Genomic DNA, 10,831 nt, shown 5'->3' with positions numbered 1-10,831 from the left:
TCCAATCCCGCTCATACTGTCTCTATTATAGGTGAAAATATATTCGCTACCAGGTCTATCGGGACCATTGTTTTTAATCAATTTATTTAAAATTCGAGCTTTGGTAAAAGTGACGTTTCACGTGTGGTGTCGTATAGGCTTATCAAATTTTATAGTACCAGAGAAGATCGACACACCTGTTGCAGATGTGCTGATGCTTATCATCAATACGGCACACCTGGCATTCAAACGGTTTTGCGTTCGATAACAAAAAAGCTATTGAAAATTAATGTTGCGAGCCGAGTATAAAATGAGGGTTGCTCATAATGCACAGCTATTAGTCGTTCATTCGGAGTTCAACGTTCACGCACTTTTTCTAGTTTACAAAATTTGTAACAATGCTGAAATATATTCTGTTGGCAGCCATCATTCCAGCTGTAATGCTGCAGAATGCGGACAATATTGATCATACCCAATGGAATCTAGTTGCAGCTAGACCTTGTGCAGGAGTCCGACCACTTCCGGCTAGTGTTCGCATTGAGAATTGTCCGCAGATGCCTTGCCAGCTAGCTCGAGGAACCAATGCCAACATGGCCATGGAATTCACCGCATGTATGGTTTAAAATAAGTTCTATATTTTATATTGTAATACTCACAAACTTAATTCATTACAGTACAAGATGCAACCAACCTTCGTACCACGGTGATGGCGACTGCTTTAGGCATTACTGGACCATACGAGCTGCCGCCTGATCGTGCCGCTGCTTGCAATTGGCTTGTTCAATCTCGCTGTCCGATCTCAGCTGGTGAAGATCTAGTTTACCACCTGAGCATGCCGATTACACCAATCTACCCATTAGTCAGTGTTACGATTGAAATTGATGTTGTCGATGAGACTGCTCAATCTCACGGTTGTTTTGTTGTGGACGCTCGAGTTGTTGCGAATTAAACCACTGAAATTCAAAAACTTGATTATGGTGACTGATAAATAAGTAAAATAAAGAGTAAAAATAAGGTAACAATAAACAGACTGAGTTATAAGAGTTATTGTTGATATTTTATTAGTGAAAATGAAACATTATACATAGTTAAACTTGGTCAACCTTAAACAATATAATACTATGGTAGTAAAAATTACCACTACCAATATTTAGTGGTAATCAACAGAAAAAGTTGCTTCTTAACCTATTATCCTGCTTATTACTTTAGGAGCTCTACTGACTAATCCAATAACTTGATTGTTCAGTCGAATACAGTGTTCAAACTGTTTAGCATAAATTATTTAAATTGTAACAAAGTATACCAACTGGTCAAACAGGCTTGTTATTTCCTCACTCATTGTGCAAAAATTGCAACTTTTTTTGTTCCACACAATGAGCAGAACTGCTTTCAGAAATGAGAAGTAAATCCACACAATGAGAAACAGACTAAACACAATGAGAAAAACTGACGTGCAGAAAAATTTCTTAATGCGCTCTTTAAATGAGCAACTTTCGGTTTTGCTCCCGGTCCTCTCGGTTGCTACAGCAGTAAACGTGGAAACAAAACAACCGGTGCGCGTACAGCAACTATAGACTCAGAGGCGTCAAGACAATCAAAAGTCGTTATATTTTGAATCTTAGCGGAGAATTGCCTTTGTTTATAATGGGACTTTCCTGTTGGTACGCGTCAAGAAGCAAATGTATGGGAATTCAAATGTTGCCATATCTAAATAACATTTTTCGCACTGTTGCCGTTGTGACATGCCTAACCATATGATGCAGTTGCGTTCACGGGCAGCCAAACTCAACTGAATATACTAAATGTAAGAATCATGATTCAACTGCATTAATGGATTAATATTTTTCTGATGGCAATGACCGCTACTGACAATCGTCGTTTTTTCTCAACGCACTACCCATGTTAAAACTACCCGTAGTTGTCATACGTCAGCGCATCGCATCAACGTATTCAAAGTGTATTAACATTCTCCTCAATGAGTAGCACAGTGTGCGGTTGCTCATACAACTGCGTTCAGCAAGAAAGAGCACAGTTAAAATTAAACGGAGCAGAATAAATCGCGTTGAAGACTGAGCACAGTTTGAATTTTTCTCTTCTCTTTTTTTCTTCTGAGGAGGTGCCATCCCTGTGGTCAAACAACCGCTAAGAAACAGGTACAATATATGAATAAAATTAATTCCAATATCAAAACATTCATCCCATGAGATTAACAACAAACATAGACAAAAGAATGCACTCACCCCACTCGAGTGGTGCAAATACAAATTAAATTAAGTGATTATAAAGTCAATTCTAAGTTCCTTTCCTTGCTATAAACTTCGTTGCTTTGCATTAGACTACCTATAAATTAAACGCGGCTCTTCAATGATGGAAAGAAAAGAGCAACGGCTGTTGTTCGCTTGAAAACAGACACAACGTTTGGCTGAGTTATTGACCAACATTATAAAACGACCATTGTACACTAATAGAATAAATAACTTAATTTGCGATTATGTTGTTTGAGCGGTTGCTTATATTCCAAGAGCTAAAACATCATTTCTGAAATTCAATCAAATCATTTGTATATGCCTAGAAATGTTTGCAGGCGCGTTTTCATGCGTAAATATTTGTTTGTGTCTCCGGATAAATTCAGTTCACTTTTCAAGCAACGGTTGGCTACACGCGTCCTTAAATTGATTGTAAATTTCTCCGACAGCGACAAAGCGACAGCTGGAGTCGAAGTGAATGTTTTCAACATTGCCTATTGTCATTAGACACATCCTTTGAAGATGGTTCGGCTTTGTCTGAACGATCAGCCATTCAAAATGGAGGAGAAAGATACGTTATCAAAAACTTATCCATTATCTAACGGGTGACAAATAAAATTTTGGAATTTTTTTCTCAAGCTGTCAAAAAAAAAACAAAGATACATAAAGAAGATCTGATTTACCGAATTTAAAGATACATTATCCTTTGTTGAAACAAATTAGTGTGCATTTGAAAACGGTCCGTAATCGGCTGTTTGGCGAAGCTTCCGATTGATGTCAGGAGGGTTGTACGGCCGTCATGTCAACTTTACGAATGCATCTCTTGATTCTACCAATCAACTGTTTGCAATTCGTGGCTATCCAGTTATTTTTGTACACCAAGGAACTCAAAATCTCGAAGAAATCTTCGTTTGGGCACACTGAGACAGATTTTTCGGGTCGTGGTTTTTGGGTACAAATGGGACCGAATGGGTTTTCAGGAACGATTGTGTTTTTTGGCGTAATACGTAATACGTCTATCCGGTCAAAACACGTGTTGTCCATCTGCAGATGATGTTTCTGTAGGAACGAGTTCAAAATTTTCTTCAAACATTCGTCTGGTGCACATCTTAATTGATAGCCAAACCAGAGGGCTTGTTGTTGAATAATTTTGGCTGGTCTTCCACTACCTTGCTTGCGAGTAGTTGTTGGGCATCTTAGGATATGGTAAACACACAGACTAACAGACGTAACACTGAAGCCTCATTCCATCGTCAATAAAAACGATCATTTCAAATTTACGCTTAGGCCAAGACTCAAACAACAGTCGCTGCGGGAGAACGTCGCTCGCCTGTGCTGGCGCTGTTGTCAGATAATATACAAGTAAATTCATAGCATTGCTAAATTTATAGCAACGTACTCTGTGTAGTGCGAAGACAGCACCAGGTGTTGCTAGTGTTTTTTCCAAGTTTTAGGGTTGTCATTGAAACGATGTTTTGTTAGAAAATTTGTTCGAAGTGTTACGTCTGTTAGTCTGTGGTAAACAGTCGAAGCCGCAACATATTCGCTTTTTTAAATCGTTTGTTTGAGAAACCCCACAAGTCCACTTGACACTATTGTTGGAAAACAACAAAAAACAGATTTTCTCAAAATTTTAATCCAATCCTTATATTTTTTTGTAATCAGGTTCTATCATAGTATCTAAAATACGTTATGCAGACTTATGTTTTTATCAAAATCATTATTCTATCATGATTCTAGCTAAAATTACAAGGCTTTAAAGTTGATGAATATTTGGGGTTTCTCAAACAAACGAGAAATTGACGGTGCACTTAAGTAATTTTAGGCCGTTTTTATTCAAACTTGTGATCTATCCATGTTCATAGTATGTAATTTGCTACCATATATCACTGGGGATGTTAATTTAGTACGTACCGCTAAGAAGAAGAAGAGGGGGGGGGGGGGGCGCTAAATATTATTTATTAAAAACTTTGAAGTAGAATAATACAAGTTCTAGAAATTGTACTTTTTTAATCGAAATTTTTATCATAGTTTACATTTACGTATTAAAAAATAAAAGGTAAATGGAATACGGTAGTTTTTGCATAAATGGACCAGAGTAACACGAATTCACATCACATCACAATAGAAGACCTTGATACTTTGCCTTTTATTTATATATTGTGCTATTATTTATCAACATTGTGTAGTAAATGGTGGATTACTGCTTTTATGAGAAACGCATGGATAGTTAAGTCTGTCGATTTCCGGAACGAGATTGATACAGTTTTTACTGTATCTAGATAACAAGAATGGATTATTTACGTTTATCTTGTCGACCAACTAATCCAAGCTTATCTACATTTGAAATCAGCTCTCACTTTAGCTGAAACTTTCCTTTTCTTTTTGATTTTATACGCCGTTCTTTTACTTTTAATAACTTTCGCCTTATATTCCGTAGTCCGCCGAACACTATGTTTCTTCTTTTTGACTGTGTCCAAGTAGGGTTGCCAAGTGGCCGGTTTTTGGCCGGTCCGACCGGTTTTTCACTTGCAAAGCCGGTGGCCGGTCAATCCTGTAAAAAGGCCGGTTTTCCGACACATGAAGCCGGATTTGTACTTTTTGATTGATTTGTTAAATTTTGTGATAAATTTATCAGCAATCCTGAGCAGTGGATCATTGAAGATAGCCAGTTTTGCAGTGACAATACTTTGCTTCTGGCGGTAATATACATTAAATTGTCCACTAGCACCAAAAACAAGTAATTGTCACTCTGAAACCAGCCATCTTTAATAATCCATTCAACGTTCGTTGTGGTTTTGACTGTGATGTCCTACCGTTCGCTATCTCCATAACTGACTGATCATCCCATTTACACAGGAAACTGTCAACCGAATTCCGGCGACTACCCAAATAATATGTCATTACTGCACATTACACGTTACAGGCAAATCCTGTAACAATATGCTGCCACAACCCCCCCTCCCCCTTTTTTTTAAGGCAGGGCCGACCGGCCGGTTTTTGTAATTTTCAGACTTGGCAACCCTATGTCCAAGTCGTAATTTTTTGATTCCGAAGATATTTTTATACTATTGAATTGTGTTGCGATTACTACTTACAACATTGCACGTAAATATTGAATGATAATTTTGTATCCATCACAGCGCCACTCTAGGTGATTATCGGAAACATGGATATTTGGGGTTTCTCAAACAAACGGATATTTGCAACCCCAATTAAAAGGGGTTTGTGGAACTAACTTTGTCTGGAATTTTGAGGGAAGGTGTAAATATCCTCAAAGATTCGAAAACTGTTAAAAAGTCAATTTTCGTAAAAATGGCGTTTGTGGGGTTTCTCAAACAAACGAACGATTCAAATGTTGTCCCGTATACTTTTTGCCGAGATTTCTGTGGCAGTTCGTAGAAGTGTACAACGCTCTTCCGAAATATTTCTTATTTCGACGCCATTTTAAGCAAAACTGGGCAAGCATAAACAAAACAAAAAATATTGACAAAAGGATGAGAGAGAGAGAGAGAGAGAGAGAGAGAGAGAGAGAGAGAGAGAGCTAACACATACACACTCTCATTTCTCTTAGGGCTCGTTTGTTGTTGAGTATAGGGGCCTCGAAAAAAATCCAAAATTTTAATTGTCACCCGTTAGAATACCTAGGTAAATCCTAAGCAATATAACTTTTATAAAATCTAGTAACTTTGACGCCTACTGGCGTCCTATTAGCTAAAACCAGCGTTCTATATACTATTTTTGGATGAATATCAATGTTCAGCTTCGTTCATGGGGAAATTAAAATTCCTAGATAAGGGGTCATCCATAAAGTACGTCACACTTATAGAGGAGAAGGGGGTTGACCTTATCGTGACGATTTGTGACGTAGGGGGAGGAGGGGTAAAAGTTATGTGACGTCACATGCAAAAATTTCAAAAGGAAAATTAATTCAGCGGTTTATAAGGCCTTACAGAATATGCTGCACACCACTGAAGAGCTCCTTGAGTACCGTCCTGCCTAAAAGATTTTTGCAACTGCATATAGCAGTCGGGTGCAAGGTGACGGTCTATCCTGCATGCTGTTCAACATCGCTCTTGAGGGGGTGATCCGACGAGCGGGCATCGAAACGAGAGGCACGGTTTTTACCAAGAGTAGCCAACTTCTAGGCTTTGCAGATGACTTCGATATCATTGCCAAGAACTTTGCGACGGCGGAGACAATCTACGCCAGACTGAAAGCGGAGTCTAGGAGAATTGGACTAAAAATAAATGCGTCGAAGACCAAATACATGAAAGGAAGAGGCTCAAAGGAAACAAATGCCTCCCACGGACGGTAACCGTTGACGGCAACGAACTAGAAGTGGTAGAGGGGTTCGTGTATTTGGGATCGCTGGTGACCGCGGACAACAACACTAGTAAGGAGATCCAGCGGCGCATCCAAGCGGGAAATCGGGCCTACTTTGCCCTTCGTAAAACGCTGCGATCAGGAAGCATACGCCGCCGCACGAAGCTAACAATGTACAAAACCATTATTAGACCGGTAGTTCTTTATGGACTTGAAGCCGTGACGCTGCTTACGGAGGACATACGCGCCCTTGCCGTGTTTGAGCGGAAAGTGCTGCGGACGATATTTGGCGGAGTACAAACTGAAAGCGGAGAGTGGCGGAGGCGTATGAATCACGAGCTACAGGCACTGCTTGGGGAGACTCCCATCGTACATCTAGTGAAAGTTAGCAGGCTACGGTGGGCCGGACACGTCGTAAGGATGCCGGACGACAGTGCGGCGAAAATAGTCCTCTTCAACAACCCCACCGGCACCAGGAACCGGGGGGCCCAACGTGCACGATGGCTCGACCAGGTCGAACGCGATTTGCGACTTCTGAGACGACTAGGAAATTGGCGACGAGTGGCCCAAGACCAAGTTGAATGGAGACGAGTGCTTGAAACAGCACGAGCCACCCCGGCTCTATGCTGCTGAAAAAGAAGAAGATATAGCAGTCGCAGAAACTCCTGAGGGGCTACGGGGTGCTACCAGAGACCTATGGCAATATTTCCCCTTGATATTCGTGCTGGACTCAATCGATATACATAAACTCATTCTGAAGTTCCACGGCTGGTTTTAAGTTTCTTCCATATAACCTATACTGTGCCACCCCCATCGATAAGGTAAGTTAAAGAAGCCATCTAGCGGCTGAAGAACAACAAAGCAGCGGGAAAGGGTGGCATTGAAGCGGAACTTATTTAAATGGACCCGGACAAGTTGGCCGGCTGTTTGCATCAATTGATTATCAAGATTTGGGATACGAAACTGGATTGTGAGAACTACCGAGCGATCACTATCCTGAATGCCGCCCACAAAGTGCTGTCCCAAGTCATCTTCCATCGACCATCGCCAATAGCCAATAGATTTATGGAAAGTTACCAGGCCGGCTTCATGGAGGGTCAGTCTACAACGGACCAGTTCTTCACCCTGCGGCAGATCCTCCAAAAGTGCCGAGAATTCCGAGTCCCCACGCATCACCTATTCATCGATTTCAAAGCCGCATATGATAGTGTAAACCGACAAGAGCTATGGAAAATTTTGGACGAAAACGGCTTTCCGGGTAAGCTTACTAGACTTATCATGGCTACGATGGATGGGATCCAGTGCTGTGTGAGAATCTCGGGTGGATTGTCGGACCCATTCGAATCTCGCAGGGGACTTCGATAAGCAGATGGTCTTTCCTGCTTGCTATACAACATTGCGCTTGAAGGTGTTATAAGACGAGCTGTTTCTTCTTGCTGAGTGAATTGGCCAAAATGCCGTCCCAGAAGGCACATAATAATCATAATATTCGAGCTTCTAGTAAATGTGAATATCATACGTCAATTGGCGTTGGTGGCCTTCAACATCAAGTAATAATTGAAGATAAAATTGAATTTTCTTTCTGCTAAAATATCGCAACAACAGAAATTATTTTAGGCAATTCTACAGTGTTGTAGGCTAGTAATTTAAGAGGAACGCCACAAAAGTGGCATGTATTTGGCGTTTTACGTAGATTACGAAAAATTTCATTAAACCTTTATATAATTCGTTGGTGGCCGTTGGTTACAAATAACATCAAAGCCACAGCACGTTCATCGCAAATATGACGTGCCAGTCGAATCTCTTTGCCTTTTGGCAAGAATGGCAACCAGAGGGATGATGTGGGTGTCAAAATATCATACATTGTTCATGTCCCACCCGTTGGTTCTAGTACCTACTTACTGTTTTATTCGTCTTAAAACAAATGAAACTAATCAGAAAGCGGTTAAACACTGTCTATTAGCTATTATTTTACTATCACTAACTTTTATTTTCAATATATAGGCTACTTCATAATTGTCGCCATCAATGGATCTTTAGTACACCAAATTTAGACAATTTCACACCCCTGATGGCAACAAGCATGCAGGTTATCGGCATCGATTCACTGTGACCTGCATCGAAAAGCTTTTACTGGCAGCTATCACTGCAGTCTGCCACTTGCCATTCGTGCTGCCCGTTTGCCTTCGGTGTTAACGAAATTTGACCTTGAAACCTAACACATTTTCACTATTAAACGTATAAAAGATTATTGTAAGTACACTACCACAAAATTGCTGAACATTCTATCTATCCAACGACATATTAATAGTTATGTTTCGTTCAGTAGTTCAGAAGTTATAAGCATTTGAAATATTTCATTCAAACGTTACACTTCTATTTTCGTTTTCACAAAGTGCTACCCAGTATTCAGTATAGTAAACAAAGACGTAGACTTCGTCCAAATATGCATATGACGACTGGCTTATTAGGCCATCGTCATACCTCGAGGCCAATTGGGAGGCCAACATATGCATATATATTGTAAGTTATCGCTAAGCACAGCCACGAGCGTAGCATGGACCCCCTGAACCAATGCCTCAGGGTCGGCCTGCCTATCCTAGTTTTCGCGGGTAAAGAAATGCTCGTGATAGATAATGGAAAACTCTTAATACAAGTTTATACAGGTTCACAAATTTATTCAGCGTTCACAACGGTTATTGTCTTCACTCTTCCCACTTTCTTAAGCTATCTAACCTGTCTATTTCTCTCGTCGACGGGGCCCCGTTTCCACCACACCTTCCTTATTTCCTCCAGAATCCGTACTCCAGCCACTCCAGAATCCTCTCCGTTTCGCTCCTCTCCTTCCGCTTCCACGACTACAAACTTCCGTTACACTGCGGCCCTTGCCGCCAAGTGTCGTTTGAAGTTACACTTGGCGGCAAGGGCCGCAGTGTAACGGAAGTTTGTAGTCGTGGACACTATAGCCGGGATCGGGAGCCACTCAATCCAATTCTACCGGCGGTGTAACGGTGATCACACTCCGACGCTGGCGATAAAGCTTTCCAAAGATGACCCAGCGGGGTTCTGCAATTTGAATCATGACATTCCTGCTTTAGTAGGCTGGCGACGGGGAACTTGACGAAGGGCAAATTATCGAGAGGCAAGGGGAAAAGGTTTACCTGCAGTCCTATTAACAATTGTCACTTGGTACTTCAATTTGTATAGTCACTTTCTTTAACGTATTTAACGTGTAGTTGTCGACTGTCTCGACCGCGATTATATTCACAAGTGACTTATTGTATCTCGACAAAACCGTTTTAATACCTGCATGTTATTCCCCTTAGCCAAAAGGACGTTGCCCCCGTTATGTACATAAACAATCCCCGATCGCCATCTTTTCGCCACCTACAACCTCCGATCATCTGTGAGCGGTGTCCAGCTTTCTGTCTGTTTTCCCCTGGTGGCAGCGGGTGGAAACTCGATGGGTGGTGGGCTGCGTGCTTGGGGTATATGGCTCTATATTTAACTTTAGTGGGACTCGTGGCCTATTTCTACCGTCTGTGGGTTGTCTTGTGGGAGTTAACATTAACCAGAACCAGCATTTCTTACTTTTTTAAAATAAAACAACAAACAAACGAATAAAATAAACAACAAATCCATACAGCCTTCATAGCGGAGCCTACCGATACTTACAATATATATATGTCAAAAAAAACTCGCAATGTAAAAAATTGTTTTTCGTAAGTTATCCCGGTAAAGCGGTAATTTTCAGCAAACAAGTTTACAATTTCCACAACGGCCTATATTGAACGCATAGTATTCCTATATATGCGCAATTACAGATCTAACAATTCTGTAGTTATGAAATGTCTCCAACTGCATTTCATTTAATTTCAATGCAGATTTTACTAATTTTATCCCCCAAAAATGTTTCATAAATCCTGGTATTGTTCCTGGAGTTTCTAATGTTCCACCACCGGCTCACTACTGCCGAAGTGCCAGTTTGTTTACATGTCAATTGGCTGAGAGCACTAAATGCCGAAACCCCTTGCGGTTGGCCTTACTTTCCACAAGGTTCGGGTTATACTGCATCATATCCTTTAGGCTGCCACATATCCACGTGGTGTCAAACGCGGGACGCAAACAGAACGCGTGCGCATAAGTCCCGCCAAAAGCAGCGGAGCGCAAGAGTGACAGCACTACGTAGCAGCTCTCTGAGCGTTAAGATAGATGCTGGCAATTGGGTTCGATAGTGCGATTTCAGTAACTGAAACTTAAACGAATGACAGCATACCAAA

The 10,831-nt window shown here is 41.0% G+C and overlaps 1 protein-coding gene across 1 annotated transcript; it reads left to right on the top strand.

Moving 5' to 3' along the window:
• The first annotated feature begins 327 nt into the window (after window positions 1–327).
• On the top strand, window positions 328–1,010 carry LOC128733206 (NPC intracellular cholesterol transporter 2-like). The gene is made up of 2 exons (XM_053826902.1): window positions 328–591; window positions 654–1,010. Exons 1-2 carry the CDS (start codon window positions 378–380, stop codon window positions 926–928), a joined length of 489 nt encoding a protein of 162 aa, XP_053682877.1. The 5' UTR covers window positions 328–377; the 3' UTR covers window positions 929–1,010.
• Window positions 1,011–10,831: the final 9,821 nt, after the last annotated feature.

The sequence above is a fragment of the Sabethes cyaneus genome, chromosome 1 (assembly GCF_943734655.1).
Source record: "Sabethes cyaneus chromosome 1, idSabCyanKW18_F2, whole genome shotgun sequence".
NCBI lineage: Eukaryota > Metazoa > Arthropoda > Insecta > Diptera > Culicidae > Sabethes > Sabethes cyaneus.
This window is presented reverse-complemented; position numbering and strand designations above follow the sequence as displayed.